The sequence below is a fragment of the Thalassophryne amazonica genome, chromosome 5, assembly GCF_902500255.1.
Source record: "Thalassophryne amazonica chromosome 5, fThaAma1.1, whole genome shotgun sequence".
In the NCBI taxonomy this organism is placed as follows: domain Eukaryota; kingdom Metazoa; phylum Chordata; class Actinopteri; order Batrachoidiformes; family Batrachoididae; genus Thalassophryne; species Thalassophryne amazonica.
Genome location: NC_047107.1, coordinates 110,289,564 through 110,307,004, shown reverse-complemented (window position 1 = coordinate 110,307,004; position 17,441 = coordinate 110,289,564). Strand labels below are relative to the sequence as shown.

The 17,441-nt window shown below is 41.8% G+C and overlaps 1 protein-coding gene across 1 annotated transcript in view; it reads left to right on the top strand.

Moving 5' to 3' along the window:
• Positions 1 to 17,441, top strand: part of si:dkey-112e17.1 — a 114,709-nt gene that overhangs the window by 66,795 nt on the left and 30,473 nt on the right. The window contains exons 5-6 of the mRNA XM_034169603.1: positions 15 to 120; positions 2,777 to 2,919. Coding sequence (XP_034025494.1) covers positions 15 to 120; positions 2,777 to 2,919 — 249 coding nt within the window. The remainder of the gene's footprint in view (positions 1 to 14; positions 121 to 2,776; positions 2,920 to 17,441) is intronic.

The window sequence follows — 17,441 nt, the reverse complement described above, 5'->3', positions numbered from 1 at the left end:
AAAACACGCTGCAGGTACCAGAGAGGGTCCAGAATGCTGGCGTGGACGTCAGCGAGCTGCAGCTGATTACTGATAATCAAACCAACCTGGAGCTGACGGTGGAGCGGGAGAACCAGACAGGTAGTGGAAAAGCATAGGTCCAATGGCCTACAAGCACAATCCATTAAGAGAATCCTGCAGCATCTACAACATTTTGGCTCCATTTGATGGAGATCTTTGTAGTTAAGTTTAACATGGTGTTTATTATTGCCAGAGGATCGATCTAGACTCCTTTTTGTGCTGCTGCTTGGGTGTAAACCAACAATGGTCGGTGAATGATTTGATGTTTTCACTATACTGTTGTGGACAGATGTAGGTTTACATACACCTTGGTTTACAAATGCACATACTCCATTTCATCAAACAATGTGTTGCATCATTTAGAATCTTGGATTTGTATGTCCATAATACCACTTAAAATTAATAGTTGCAAGATGGCCTTATTTCAGATTCTCAGTGGGTCAGCAGTTTACATACAAAGTGATGCCTTTTTAAACACCACGAAAGATTACAGAAATTGATGGAATTGCTTTCAAAAGCTTCAGAATGAGGAACTGTTGGCATAATTCAGGGTTAATTGAACCTTTGGTTCTATTTAAAGAACACATTAAATGATTTACTAATCAAAATGAAGTCTTGATTCATTTGGGTAACTCTTCATTATTTCCAGTACTTTTGCACATTTATTGTAAAGTGTGACTAATATAACAATAATATCACACGTGAAGGACTGTTTTTCATGATGCACAGTCAGACATGTTGATGGACATTGATAAGGAGACTGACAGGTAGCACTGTCCTAACTTTAGATTGTCTTCTATCAATAATAACTTCTCCAGGAACATTTATTTGTTATGGCATGTTGATAATGACAGAATTGTTTAACAATACTTGCCTAAACCATTTGTTTACTGTAAGTAAAATTCAAAATGTTCTCAAATGTGGTTCTGGTGTGTGCATGTTTTTGCAGGCATGCACGTGTTGCTGGACGTGACTGACTGACTTTAACGTAATCATGAGAAGCATGAAAGCGTTTTTGGTTCCTTATGAAAGTATGAGGGGTGACCACAGTCCAGCTGTTTAATGGGAAATGTTGGGGGAAGGTGCAACATTGTTTGATTCTGTCCATGAACAAAGATCAAAGAAGCTTTAGGTATGAGAGCAGTTTTGAGACTGTTTATGCAGAATCTGCTTCATGAACTATTTTCACATATGTTTATTCATTATAGTTATTTCACATGCAATGTCCAAAGCTATACAACATAACAGTGACTTCAGCATTTGACTGTAAAGCGGACGCTGTACATGGATGAGGAGACTTTGTAGTAACATTCACTGGAATAGAAAATATTTGTATTGGAGCAATGTGCAGGTTTAATCCTGTTGCAGGATTAACCCTGTGAGGTTTCTCAGTGGAGTTGAACCCAGGCACAGAGATTTGTATATTGTGGCATCTAAGCCACAAAACATGGGGAGCAACAGGGAGTACTCCCCCAGTCCCCTTCTGAGCTCCCTTCACTGCATTTTGCATCAAAATGCAGAGCTCGTGTACAGAACAATCTGAAGTACTGATGTGAGGCCACTCTGCATGTTTCAAATCATACACTCCTCCAATTATTGCATGTGTAACCGCGGTCTGGTATGAACAGCAGCCAAAAGAACAAATTGGCCGCTGTTATAGCCATCACCGGTGTGGATAGTGCACCATAATGTGGATTGCACAATACCCTAAGCAAGAAATTGCTTTTCTTGTGTTATGGTACAGAGCCCAGGTCAGAAACACTTTTCATAATGCCATTGAAAAATACCATAATGAGAAAATCAGCAAATGGCTATTAATTTGGAAATCGGTGATTTTGGTGCAGTTTTGATTAGCACTGAGGATATTGTGACTGGCGCTTCAGAGATGGAGATGGAAGTGGTCTGTGTAGCCATTGAAATTTTTCTCTCCTGTTGAGCACCACATACGAGTGAGTGCCTCTTAAATATTTTTCTTCTACTTGTAACTGGTTATAAATTCACCTTCACAGGAAGACATAACCAAGCAGTCAGGGAAACATGATCCAGACCAGAGGTCTTCAACTCATTCCAGCAAGGGCAGAGTGGATGCAGGTCTTCTTTGCAACCACCCACTGCATCAGGTGATTTCACTGATTAACTGATTCCATCGGCTCAAAGTGATGTTAATCAGTGAAATCACCTGGTGGAGGGGGTGGTTGCAAAGAAGACCTGCATAAGACCTCTGATGTAGACTGTTGTTTTGTGTGAACTGGCAGACTTTTGCGCTGCTGCATCATTTAAGCCTTAATGGTCATTAATTAAATACAGCCATGGACTTGTTGAATTTAAAACTGTAAAAATCTTGGATTCATTAAGTTTTTTTTTTTTTTTTGTCTAGATTTTAACTTTAAAGGAACGGATGTGAAAATAGTCCGTGTTAAACTCTTGCTCAAGTGAAGTCATTAATAACTGGGTCATGTTGTGTAACCGAGTAATGCAGTGATTATAATATCTCCCTGTCCAGTAAGTGAAAAAGACTGTATTAACTTTAGGCCATATCGCCCACCCCATGATGCATGATGTTTTAGATACCCCATGATTGCGGGTATCTACGTATAACAACTCTAAGCTCCATTTCATGTCAGTAAAACCCATACATGTACAAATTGATTATCAAACTTGTTGGTGTCATGAGTCTTTATTTTCTTGTGTGTGTTTTTTCTTTTTACTTATTCAGGAGGTGCTGTTAGTGACATTTCCCAAAATGCAGAGTTGAAGCTTTCTTCCAGCGCTTTGACTGAGCTTGACATTGGTGCAGACGATGCCTTCACTGCGTTGTCGGCCCCCAGCCCAAGCAGAACGCTGCTGTCCTCTCATACGGTAACACCCGGCTTCATGCCCGTACATTTATCTCTGATGGTACTCCCTAGAGAATGCTGATAATCTCTGATTGGCAGTCATCATTGTGCAGTAGGGTGGGCCATAATTGTGAGGCAGTATTGGCATTTGGGTGTTACTTGAACATTTTGTGCTTCTAATATATCATCAGGTGGTGTGTGACACTGACCCATTAACCAACCACAGGCACATCCGTTTGACGCGTAACATTCGCCTAAACAGTGGCAGACTACGTCATTAATTGAAAAAACTGACTTTGAACAGTCATTTGTCTGAGAATGTTTTGTTTTTTTTCTCTCTCTCTCTCTCTATCAGACTCCAGCTGCAGTTGATTGCTGCTTTGCCAAATGTGTCCTGATATGGTATTTTTGCACAAATGTCTGCAGCTGTAACATGTCAACACACTGTTGTGCTGCTTTCTTCAACTCATGCCAGTATTGTAATGGGTAGTTGGGTCAGCTGTCTGCAAGCACTCGTGAACATGGCACTAAAAAGTGCAGAGATCCCGGCTGCTCGTTGGCTCCCTCTAAGCACCTGGTCATGCGCCATCCACCCTCCATTTCTCATAACAAGCGTTGTGTTTGTGGTCTACCTAATTACAAACTAGGCTTTATTTATTTATTTTTTATGTTTTGAAGTGTTTGTTTTCCCACAACACCGCACGCACACACTGTATTAACAAGCAGAAGCCAACAGCCTAACTGATGTTATTATAGAAGGTAAAAAGAATGCCGTAAACTGCTTCTTGTTGCTACTGAGCAGGCGAAAACATCATTAGAAGTCCGGGTGCACGGACCACTTCCGTGCAGAGTGAAATGTGCATGTTTACCTCTCTAACAATCGATTATACAGTTAGCCTTACCATCCTTCTCTGTTGTAACTGTCCCTTGAAGTGCAAACAGGTATAGTGCGGTGTAGGGGCTTTATTGTGAGAGGCAGTGTTGTCCTCATTCAGGTCATACAGGAGCAGGACTCAGTTGTCATGTATTATACAGTGCCATCTTGTGGCCATAGATGATAATACATTATCCTTTAGACATAAGTCACTTTGAAATATGTGACAGGGCCAGCCAAACAAGTGTTAAATAGTCGTTTCGAAAATACGATTCATGTGGCAGTAGGTTATGCATTGCCTCTCCAGTGTGTATTGTACAGTATGATCAGGAATGGAAATCGAAGCACTGTTGCATTCTGAAGCTTATGAAATTGTGTAATAAATAGGCGACAGATATTTTTCTTACCCTTTTGATGAACTGCTGAAAGGGGTTGGTGACCCTTGTTGTAGATTATTGAAGGTGTCTTTTCTTTTTAATGTTCTGCTCAAACTCATTGGGTGATCCTCCCATTCTGGAAACGTTATCCCCAATCCAAGGAAGACCAGCGGTGACGGGGCTGTCATGTCGTTGAAATGACCCAGTGTTCCTATTTACTGGCATGTGCATGGTACAATATCAAAGTATGCAAACTATGAGGACATGCTGTAAGTGGGAAATGAGGATAATTAAGAGGGGAAGTGCGTTGACAAAGAAACAGCCCCCCACCCCCCCCCCCATCCATCCTCCTTTGTATTCTCTTGGAATAAGTGTTGGCATAAAACAGCTCTGGCAGCTTTTTGAAGGACTGGCAAGCTTTCTGCAGCTTGGACTAATGGAGTATTATCAGCGGAGCCAGATTCCCAGCTTCAGTTTGTGTGTGTGTGTGTGTGTGTGTGTGTGTGTGTGTGTGTGTGTGTGTGTGTGTGTGTGTGTGTGTGTGTGTGTGTGTGTGTGTGTGTGTGTGTGTGTGTGTGTGTGTGTGTTGTGTGTGTGTGTGTGACCTCTATGTAGGCATCCATGTACATAATGCTTTCAAAAAAACAGGGTCAGACTACAACATGGTCTAAACATCGCTTCGTGCAAAAAGCTTAAATACATATGCACGAGCATGATGTTTTGAATCTGATTTAGTAAGTTTCAAACTATGTTGTGTACTCATGAAGAGATCACAAATTTCCGCAGTGTAAGTAGGGTGAAGTATTCGAGGCAGGAAAAAAAAAATTAACTTAATTTTCAGTGAATTCACCTCTCATGACTTCCACTGAGGAGGTTGCTTTCACCCCATCTTTATTACCTACAGGACATAATACACCATCTTATTAGACTTTGATAGAAGATTTGGACTGTTCTAGAATCAGTGCTATAAAAACTTTGTGGTTAATCTGAATAGAAGTGTTTTTAAATAAAGGAGAAACCTGAAATGTAATGAAGTTGGATGTAACTCTAGTTCTAAGAGTATGACTCATATTGGTTGGCTCATAATATTAGGTAATACAAGTTTTTCACAAACGCATTTGTATCGGTGTTATTTTTGTTGATATGAAAACTTTTATTTTACCAAATGAACACTCTTGGAAATGGTGTCATTGCATAGTTTGTCCAGCAGAGGGTATTTTGACTGCATTGCTTACAATTTTGTCAAGCGTGGCTGGGACCTCAGTCACCCCTTGGACACATTAGCTACAAGAGACTTAGGCAAACGGTCCAGCTGCCATTAATTTTCAATCAGAGTGGCCATTTTACAGTGACAAGAGATATGTGGTCACTTTGTCACCAGATAGGCAGAGCCAAAACAGACTAGAAGTCTGTTTTATGCAAAAACGCTGAGCGACCTGACAAGGCGACTGCCGATCACAGTGAAGGCAGCGTGACATTTGTTAGTTGGACCGTCCCCTGTGGTACCCCCATGCTGCTTCTAATGGTGTCGGATGTAATGTCCCGAAGTCTCACATACTGTGGGCGGCCTGTGAGGTAGTTGGTAATCCAGGCCACCAGTGGAGCCTCCACCTTCATGCCACGTAGCTTATTGTTGAGTAAGTCAGGCTGGATGGTGTTGAACGCACTGGAGAAGTCAAAGAACATGAATCTCACACTGCCTGCCTCCTCCAGATGAGAGTAAAGGTGCCCTGACATTTGCACAACTTTGATGCACGCAGTTACACGCACGTCGTCGTGACGATCCCAGCCGCTATGTTCCTAGCTGGATGCCGTGCTTTGTTCCACCAGTTGCCACGCGCTATGTGCTAGATGCTGCATATATAAAACAATTATTTTGTAGCAGATTAATCATTTTCTCTGCAAGTTGGCTGCTGAAAATGTCTCTGATCAGTTTCTGAATCACAGTGGACCACCCCAGCAGCAGCCGTTCACGCACACATGCTGAATGAGCTGGAGAAAGCATTTGGAGCCGTCAAAAAAAAGGTAATTGTCACATTTACTTTGTTGTGGCTTGGTAAAACAGTTGCATGTTCTTTCCTTCTTGTGTGCAGCTGTTAAAGTATGCTGATGATAGATTTAACATCTCATTATAATCCTTCAGACGAGCTGTGCTCTAATGCGGTGCACTGACGCAACCAGTCGCTCTGTTCATTTCTTCTTTACTCCACTTGATGAGCTACACATAGTGTTGGTGAGCAGATCGCGCCACGTTGCACAACATTTATGTGTGAAAGTTTTTTTCAACATTTCAAAATTCTCTTTGCGCAATGGCATGCGCCGGCGCCCCTCTCACATTCAGTCTACACCCGTTAAAGGCAAGTTTACTCTCCTGCACAATACAGGTTGTGCAAGTGCGTGCATCAGAGTCGTGCAAGTGTCAGCGCACCTTAAGCTCTTAAGCACCTTAAGCAGGGGGTCCAGCCATTATTCGACGACTGTGCAGAGGTGCCATAGGACGAGCCTCTCAAGTGACTTCATAACGTGATGTTAGCTCCACACGTCTGTAGTCATTAAGTGTGTTGGAATTCTTCTTCTTGAGCACAGGAACCAGACATGAGGTTTTCCACTGCTCAGGAACAACCATCTGCTTCAGGCTCAGCATACCAGCCCAACAGGGGAGTGGAGGATGTCATCATCTTCATGCTCTGGGACTGAGGCCATCAGGACCCACAGCCTTTCCTGGATACAGGCAACTAAATTCTTTTCTCACATCCTCAGCAGTGATGGTGATCAAGGCATCAAGGGGAATGAGATCGCTTCCCTTCTGTGAGCTCCCCATGGAAGAGACGTTTTGGGAGGCGGCTGTCATCCAAGTGAGGTACATGGCCAGCCCATCGCAGCTGGCAGTGCATGAGTGTGGCATGAATGCTCTCCATCTGGGCTCGCTTGAGTACCTATGTGTCCAGAACTTTGTCCTGCCATTTGATGTGTAGCAGCAGCCGCAACCATGTGGAAGGCGTTCACCTGTCTGGTCTGGCGGCTGTAGACTGTCCACATTTTGCTGGTGAACAGTAGGGATGGAACACCACAGCATGATACACCTTAAACATGGTCTGCAGGCTCAGTCTGCATCGCTCCCAAAACCGGTCTCTGAGTCATCCAAAGGCTGTTCTGGCAATCCTGTAGGCCACCTCCTCATTGATGAGCATGATAGGGTGCATCCCAGGTAGACAAACCTGTCTGCCGCAACAAGTCTCTGTCTGTTGGACATTATGACGGGCTTAGTGTAGGGAGCTCCTTGGGGTTGCTGGTGCAGGAACTTGGTCTTCTTGGTGGAGATTGTGAGGCCACAGTCCCCACATGCCTTGGAGAACAGGTCCATGCTTTCCTGCATATCAGACTGTGTACTGGCATTCAATGCGCAGTCGTCGGCAAAGAGAAAGTCACAGTTGGTGTCTTCCTGTAGCTGTAAGCAGGCACTCGGTGATGCCACTTTGGACGATATACAGTCCACATCTATATTTTCCCCAAATGGAAAACAGAAAACTGACAACAGGCTCTTTGGATGCAAAGTCAGTAAAGCGCCTGTCAGATTCTGACAAGATGCTCTGCAAGTGATCATCATAACGTGCACTCTTAGGCTCCACTGTGTGTTCTGGTGCTTTTACTGTCTCCATGTGTAGAAAGTTCTGCAGGTCACACTGTTGGAACCTGCTTGATAGCACATGTAATTTGCTTTTAAACTTGCTTTCAAATCCAAAAGCTGTGCATATTCAGCATGGTTTGAATGTTTCAGAAAGTCTTAAATTTACCTCTGCTGAGCCACCTAACGTCTATGTGCAGCAGATGTGTGTCTACTCCAACTGCAAACAGAATAAATGTGTCCGCAGACTCCTGGCCCAACACAACACTGCAATATTGTTTGCCACATTCATCACTTTTCATATTTATGGACCATGAGTCATTGTGCTGCTCACAGACTTTTCAATTCTTGGACTTTTTTTGGGCGAACAGAGGAGATTTATACTTGTTCCTTGTTGGTGCTTTGCTGCCAGTTTTAAGATTTAAAATTAAGGGCGTGGTCACTCTGAGTGCCAGTGATTCAGCCGAGTGTCCCTGTCTCTCATAGTGTTTTCAGCTCAGTGTCCGCTTGATGCGGCTGCTGGCTGTTGTGTCGCTGTGTCTATCATTTGGAGTTCTTTTTTTTTTTTTTTTTTTTTTTATATGACCTGTTGCGTGGTGAAACATCCTAAAGGATCTTCTAAGACATCCCTGCTGCAATATTTGCACTGTATGAAACTCCAGGTTTATTTAATGCTGTATGCTAACGGCGTTAGCACTTTTAGCAGCTGTCAGTAGCCTGATCCGTTAAGCCCCGTTAATGCACGATTATTGAGAAAATCAGCGGGTCATAACTTTTAATGTCTTCACCAAAGCAAATCATTAGAACCACCGCGCAGTGCCCAAAAATGACAATAAATGCCACCCATGCGTCACCTCTTTATGCATAGTCATCATGCCGCTGCTGTTAATGTGGCAATACCCAAACGTGAGCTTCATATTGGCTATTCTGGGTCTCTAGAAAACCTATTGGTGACATCAAGCAGGCTTTCTGGAGGAGTCCTGCGCGGGATTATATTTTTCTTCCAGCTCCCGCTGAAATTCTGACTATTCCCACGTGCTCCCGCAATGGGTGTGTCCAGTCCCGGCCACACCTGCTAAACGCTAAGCGCACAATAATAGAGAGGTGCATTGATTTTGTGTATTCTCTGGTCCTGCTGGAGGAAACACGTAATTTAGGCTATTAATAAAGAAATTCATGGGAAAGCGCCTTGGGGCGACTGTTTGTTGTGATTTGGCACTATATAAATAAGATTGATTGATTGTTTTGTTGAATCCCTGGCCTGTATGTCTTTTGACACATTGATCAGGAATAGCGTTACTATTTGGTTGTTTTCAATTTAAAGACAGTTTCATGTGCCCTTTATAAAGACATGCAGTAACTCTCTGCGCTGTCTTTCTCTCTTCGCTCCTTTAATATCCGATGCTCCTGTTAAATTACTTAACATGAAAGTAGTGTGTGGACATGGATACTTTACACTATTCTCCTTTGTAGACTGAGTCATCTTGTCACTTCTGTTCCCACAGTTTTTATTTTTAGCTGCCTGCTCCCGCCTGCAGCAAGGTTCTGACCGCCCACTCCAGCAAGATTTGCATTGGGTCCAGTTGGACCCTCGAGTCTAGCCCTAGTCTTGACCTTATGTGTTGGACCTACGTGTTGCTGTTTTGTTTAATCTAAAGCTCTGTAATTCTTGTTGAGACTGTTGGCTGTGTGTGTGTGTGTGTGTGTGTGTGTGTGTGTGTGTGTGTGTGTGTGTGTGTGCGTGCGTGCGTGCGTGCGTGGGGGGATTATCTGAGCTTGTTCTTTTTTTCTTGACTGTTCAAACCCCTAAGACCAATGCTCTCCCATGATTGTCAGAATCTAGTAGTTCTTTTCATTTGTTTTATAATGTGCATGCCTGTAGTCTTGGATGCACAACACCGCAAATGTGGCTGAAATGATTCCAAGGTCCCTGTTTTGCACTTGACAGCTATAATATACTTAAGTAATGAGTGAGTTTGGTACGTAGTTAACAACACACTCAGCTGACTGGCTGCGGAACTAAGTGGTCCAAGATAATCAGTACATTTCCGCCTTGGTAATCCAGTAAGGTGGCACACAATAGTGTTCAGGGAGTAAATCGTGTCTGAGCAGGAAATGTAGCAGGTGCAGTAATTAGCTATGGGGGCAACAGGTGAAATCTTTGACATATTACACTCAAAATGGTGCAACTTGATGTATTCTGACACAGCTGTTATCAATTGAATGCTTTTCTGAGTGTGTGTACAGACATTTTCAACTTATCTTTCTGTTCTTGGGTATAATAAATAGAAACATAGGTTTATAGTATAACAATTGGACAAATATTCCAAAATTGTATAGGGTCTGAAATTACTGGTGTTATTGCCAATGAGCTTCTGTACTTGGTGCCAATGACATTACATTCATTGATAGTAATGCTGACACAAGACAGATGGCTAATTTGGAAGTGGGACACATAACACACAAGGGATTTTAGAAATTGATTTGGCTGCACACATCTGGACCAAACATTCACACAGTGCTTGTTTTTGTAGCTTTCTGCTACAAAAATGTTCATTTTTGTAGTTTTTGCTCACCAACTCTGCAGGGTCAGTCCACAGCTACGACACTCCACCCACTCGAAAAAAGAAAAAATAGTTTTTTTCACATCCAGTTCCTTTTGTGAAAGACTGAATAATGCAACCTCAATTCCAATGAAGTTGGGACATTGTGTAAAATGTAAATAAAAACAATACAATGATTTGCAAATCCTCTTCAACCTATATTCAATTGCATACACCACAAAGACAAGATATTTAATGTTCAATTTGATAAACTTTGTGTTTGTGCAAATATTTGCTCATTTTGAAATGGATGCCTGCAACACATTTCAAAAAAGTTGGGACAGGGGCAACAAAAGACTGGGAAAGTTGATGAATGCTCTAAAAAACACTTCATTAGAAACAGGTGAGTGTTATGATTGAGTATAAAAGGAGCATCCCCAAAAGGCTTAGCCGTTCACAAGCAACGATGGGACGAGGATCACCACTTTGTGAACAACTGCATGAAAAAATAGTTCAACAGTTTAAGAATAATGTTTCTCAATGTTCATTGAAAGGAATTTAGGGATTCCATCATCTACAGTCCATAATATAATCGGAAGATTAAGAGAATTTGGAGAACTTTCTACATGTAAGGGGCAAGGCCGAAAACCAACATTGAATGCCCGTGACCTTTGATCCCTCAGGCAACACTGCATTAAAAACCAACATCATTGTGTAAAGGATCTTACCACGTGGGCTCAGGAACACTTCAGAAAACCACTGTCAGTTAACACAGTTCGTCGCTACATCTACAAGTGCAAGTTAAAACTCTACCATGCAAAGTGAAAGCCATACATCAACAACATCCAGAAACGCCGCCGCCTTCTCTGGGCCCGAGCTCATTCGAAATGGACAGAGGCAAAGTGGAAAAGTGTGCTGTGGTCTGAGTCCACATTTCAAATTGTTTTTGGAAATCATGGACGTTGTGTCCTCCAGACAAAAGAGGAATAAGACCATCCAGATTGTTACCAGCGCCAATGTTCAAAAGCCAGCATCTGTGATGGTATGGGGGTGTGTTAGTGCCCATGGCATGGGCAACTTACACATCTGTGATGGCACCATCAATGCTGAAAGGTACATCCAGGTTTTGGAGCAACACATGCTGCCATCCAAGCAACGTCATTTTCAGGGACGTCCCTGCTTATTTCAGCAAGACAATGCCAAGCCACATTCTGCACGTGTTTATACCAGCGTGGCTTTGTAGTAAGAGTGTGAGTACTAGACTGGCCTGCCTGCAGTCCAGACCTGTTGCCCATTGAAAATGTGTGGCGCATTATGAAGCACAAAATACGACAACGGAGACCCTGGACTGTTGAACAACTGAAGTTGTACATCAAGCAAGAATGGGAAAGAATTCCACCTACAAAGCTTCAACAATTAGTGTCCTCTGTTCCCAAATGCTTATTGAGTGTTGTTAGAAGGAAAGGTGATGTAACACAGTGGTAAACATACCACTGTTCCAGCTTTTTTTGAAACGTGTTGCAGGCATCCATTTCAAAATGAGCAAATATTTGTACAAAAACATCAAAGTTTATCAGTTTGAACATAAAATATCTTGTCTTTGTGGTGTATTCAATTGAATAAAGGTTTAAGAGGATTTGCAAATCATTGTATTCTGTTTTTATTGACATTTTACAGAATGTCCCAACTTCATTGGAATTGGGGTTGTAATTAGTGATATTGATAGTGTTATTATTTAAATGATTCCAAGCATTTCTTCCCATATTCTGTAAATAAATGTGGGTACCTTTCTGCAGTAATGTCTGACATCGGTTTGCTGGGAGCAGGGAGGAGGAATATACCATGTGACCGTCTCCAGCCTCTAGGATTGGCTGTAAGGCAAAGATAATCTAGAGAGAGATGCATTTTACAGATGAGTTGCAATTTCAGGAAGTGGTTGAATGATGTTCCGTCACTGATATATTAATAGAAACATGAAGAAAAGTACACTTGGATGCACCGGAGCATTCATGGACCTCCAGAGGGTTAAGAAATGGCACAGGCTGTGGTTTGCACATGTTACATGGAGTTCTCGCTGTTGTTGAACTCACCCCAGTTACACTGTTACAAAGTGAGTTCTACATAAAGAAAAAGGTGGGACTTATACTCCAGTGTTTCTTGCATATGGTTTATTCCCTGTTCAGTGTATTTTATGAGACATGCAACTTGTACTCCAGAAAATATGGGGTGCAATTATGACACGTCTGCCATGTTGAATCACCTTTGCGTGGTTGGACTTTGCCTCCCTCAATATGAGTCTGATACAACCACACCACAGGGAGGACACAGACCAACAGTTTTTGCAGACTGAGCGAAAACCACATGGCACATCCTGCTGCTCTGTGTGTGGTCACAGTCATCTTATAGTATTTTGACACTATAGCTCCTATCACACAGGAGTGTGTGTAGCATTTTGGTGGCGATCATTGGCATGCTACACTCATCATGGATTCACTTGTATCGGCGTTCTGTGGTGTTTAACATCGCACATTGTCTGCTGCGTCCTGGCCAGTGTTTTATCAACTTTCTTTAATTCTTCCATTTTATCATGGATTTGTTGTTTATGAACAACCTGGTGCTGTTTCAGCTTGTCACACAGTGTGTGTGTGTGTGTGTGTGTGTGTGTGTGTGTGTGTGTGTGTGTGTGTGTGTGCGCGCGCGCAGAGTTAGGTGTAAGTGGAGGCCACGTGACACGTAGAGTTGAATTGAAAGTATTAAGAACACGACCAAAAGAGTGATGGCAACTGTGTGATTTGTTCCTTGTGAATAGTGAGATGTTTGTTTTGAGTGCTACATGTGTCTCTAAGTGGCATGCGCACACTTTCTATGTGAGAGGGGCTTAATGGACATGTTGCACAGAAATCATAACAACTTAGATTTAGGCTGTTAGAGACCATCTAATGATACATCGGGATTACTTTGTGCACTTGCGTGACTGGTCTCAAGTATAGGGTATTCGCAGCAAACAGTTATGGAGACTGCCAAAAACAAAGTACTCAGGTTCACGTTGGGAGCTACAACCCCTGACAAAAATTATGGAATCACCGGCCCCCGGAGGATGTTCATTCAGTTGTTTAATTTTGTAGAAAAAAAGCAGATCAGACATGACACAAAACTAAAGTCATTTCAAATGGCAACTTTCTGGCTTTAAGAAACACTATAAGAAATCAGGGAAAAAAAATTGTGGCAGTCAGTAATGGTTACTTTTTTAGACCAAGCAGAGGGAAAAAAATATGGACTCTCAATTCTGAGGAAAAAATTATGGAATCATGAAAAACAAAAGAACGCTCCAACACATCACTAGTATTTTGTTGCACCACCTCTGGCTTTTATAACAGCTTGCAGTCTCTGAGGCATGGATTTAATGAATAACAAACAGTACTTTTCATCAATCTGGCTCCAACTTTCTCTGATTGCTGTTGCCAGATCAGCTTTGCAGGTTGGAGCCTTGTCACAGACCATTTCCACCAAAGAATTTCAATTGGATTAAGATCCGGACTATTTGCAGGCCATGACATTGACCCTATGTGTCTTTTTGCAAGGAATGTTTTCACAGTTTTTGCTCTATGGCAAGATGCATTATCATCTTGAAAAATGATTTCATCATCCCCAAACATCCTTTCAATTGATGGGATAAGAAAAGTGTCCAAAATATCAACGTAAACTTGTGCATTTATTGATGATGTAATGACAGCCATCTCCCCAGTGCCTTTACCTGACATGCAGCCCCATATCATCAATGACTGTGGAAATTTATGTTCTCTTCAGGCAGTCATCTTTATAAATCTCATTGGAATGGCACCAAACAAAAGTTCCAGCATCATCACCTTGCCCAATGCAGATTCGAGATTCATCACTGAATATGACTTTCATCCAGTCATCCACAGTCCACGATTGCTTTTCCTTAGCCCATTGTAACCTTGTTTTTTTTTCTGTTTAGGTGTTAATGATGGCTTTCGTTTAGCTTTTCTGTATGTAAATCCCATTTCCTTTAGGCGGTTTCTTACAGTTTGGTCACAGACGTTGACTCCAGTTTCCTCCCATTTGTTCCTCATTTATTTTGTTGTGCATTTTCAATTTTTGAGACATATTAAGTTTTCTGTCTTGACGCTTTGATGTCTTCCTTGGTCTACCAGTATGTTTGCCTTTAACAACCTTCCCATGTTGTTTGTATTTGGTCCAGAGTTTAGACACAGCTGACTGTGAACAACCAACATCTTTTGCAACATTGCGTGATGATTTACCCTCTTTTAAGAGTTGATAAACCTCTCCTTTGTTTCAATTGACATCTCTCATGTTGGAGCCATGATTCATGTCAGTCCACTTGGTGCAACAGCTCTCCAAGGTGTGATCACTCCTTTTTAGATGCATACTATGGAGTCAATCAAAAAATAATGTTGTTGTTTTACCAGGCAGTGAAGAGAGCCTAGTCAGATATGGCATGACTGTCTGGTACGGCAACCTCTCTGTACAACTTAAAACAAAAGTTAACAGACAAATTGACAATGCAATGAAGATAATTGGAAAGAAACAATATCAGTCCCTCAGCTCACTCTATGAAGAGTCTGTCTTGAAAGCAGCTCAGAGGATACTGATGGATTCAGCTCATGTCCTTCACACAGAGTACACTCTCCTTCCCTCTGGGAGAAGGTATACAGTCCCTCGGAGCAGACTGAATAGACTCAAAAATTCATTCGTCCTCATGTCCATCAAATTTCTAAACAATTCAATTCAATTTTTTTTTATATAGCGCCAAATCACAACAAACAGTTGCCCCAAGGCGCCTTATATTGTAAGGCAAGGCCATACAATAATTATGTAAACCCCAACGGTCAAAACAACCCCCTGTGAGCAAGCACTTGGCTACAGTGGGAAGGAAAAACTCCCTTTTAACAGGCAGAAATCTCCAGCAGAACCAGGCTCAGGGAGGGGCAGTCTTCTGCTGGGACTGGTTGGGGCTGAGGGAGAGAACCAGGAAAAAGACATGCTGTGGAGGGGAGCAGAGATCGATCACTAATGATTAAATGCAGAGTGGTGCATACAGAGCAAAAGAGAAAGAAACAGTGCATCGTGGGGACCCCCCAGCAGTCTACGTCTATAGCAGCATAACTAAGGGATGGTTCAGGGTCACCTGATCCAGCCCTAACTATAAGCTTTAGCAAAAAGGAAAGTTTTAAGCCTAATCTTAAAAGTAGAGAGGGTGTCTGTCTCCCTGATCTGAATTGGGAGCTGGTTCCACAGGAGAGGAGCCTGAAAGCTGAAGGCTCTGCCTCCCATTCTACTCTTACAAACCCTAGGAACTACAAGTAAGCCTGCAGTCTGAGAGCGAAGCGCTCTATTGGGGTGATATGGTACTACGAGGTCCCTAAGATAAGATGGGACCTGATTATTCAAAACCTTATAAGTAAGAAGAAGAATTTTAAATTCTATTCTAGAGTTAACAGGAAGCCAATGAAGAGAGGGCCAATATGGGTGAGATATGCTCTCTCCTTCTAGTCCCCGTTAGTACTCTAGCTGCAGCATTTTGAATTAACTGAAGGCTTTTAGGGAACTTTTAGGACAACCTGATAATAATGAATTACAATAGTCCAGCCTAGAGGAAATAAATGCATGAATTAGTTTTTTCAGCATCACTCTGAGAAAAGACCTTTCTAATTTTAGAGATATTGCGTAAATGCAAAAAAGCAGTCCTACATATTTGTTTAATATGCGCTTTGAATGACATATCCTGACAAAAATGACTCCAAGATTTCTCACAGTATTACTAGAGGTCAGGGTAATGCCATCCAGAGTAAGGATCTGATTAGACACCATGTTTCTAAGATTGTGGGGCCAAGTACAATAACTTCAGTTTTATCTGAGTTTAAAAGCAGGAAATTAGAGGTCATCCATGTCTTTATGTCTGTAAGACAATCCTGCAGTTTAGCTAATTGGTGTGTGTCCTCTGGCTTCATGGATAGATAAGCTGGGTATCATCTGCGTAACAATGAAAATTTAAACAATACCGTCTAATAATACTGCCTAAGGGAAGCATGTATAAAGTGAATAAAATTGGTCCTAGCACAGAACCTTGTGGAACTCCATAATTAACTTTAGTCTGTGAAGAAGATTCCCCATTTACATGAACAAATTGTAATCTATTAGACAAATATGATTCAAACCACCGCAGCGCAGTGCCTTTAATACCTATGGCATGCTCTAATCTCTGTTGACCATAAAATTTTATGGTCAACAGTATCAAAAGCAGCACTGAGGTCTAACAGAACAAGCACAGAGATGAGTCCACTGTCCGAGGCCATAAGATCATTTGTAACCTTCACTAATGCTGTTTCTGTACTATGATGAATTCTAAAACCTGACTGAAACTCTTCAAATAGACCATTCCTCTGCAGATAATCAGTTAGCTGTTTTACAACTACCCTTTCAAGAATTTTGAGAGAAAAGGAAGGTTGGAGATTGGCCTATAATTAGCTAAGATAGCTGGGTCAAGTGATGGCTTTTAAGTAATGGTTTAATTACTGCCACCTTAAAAGCCTGTGGTACATAGCCAACTAACAAAGATAGATTGATCATATTTAAGATCGAAGCATTAAATAATGGTAGGGCTTCCTTGAGCAGCCTGGTAGGAATGGGGTCCTAATAAACATGTTGATGGTTTGGATGAAGTAACTAATGAAAATAACTCGGAGAGAAAGAGTCTAACCAAATACCGGCATCACTGAAAGCAGCCAAAGATAACGATACGTCTTTGGGATGGTTATGAGTAATTTTTTCTCTAATAGTTAAATTTTGTTAGCAAAGAAAGTCATGAAGTCATTACTAGTTAACGTTAATGGAATACTCAGCTCAATAGAGCTCTGACTCTTTGTCAGCCTGGCTACAGTGCTGAAAAGAAACCTGGGGTTGTTCTTATTTTCTTCAATTAGTGATGAGTAGAAAGATGTCCTAGCTTTACGGAGGGCTTTTTTTTTATAGAGAAACAGACTCTTTTTCCAGGCTAAGTGAAGGATCTTCTAAATTAGTGAGACGCCATTTCCTCTCCAACTTACGGGTTATCTGCTTTAAGCTACGAATTTGTGAGTTATA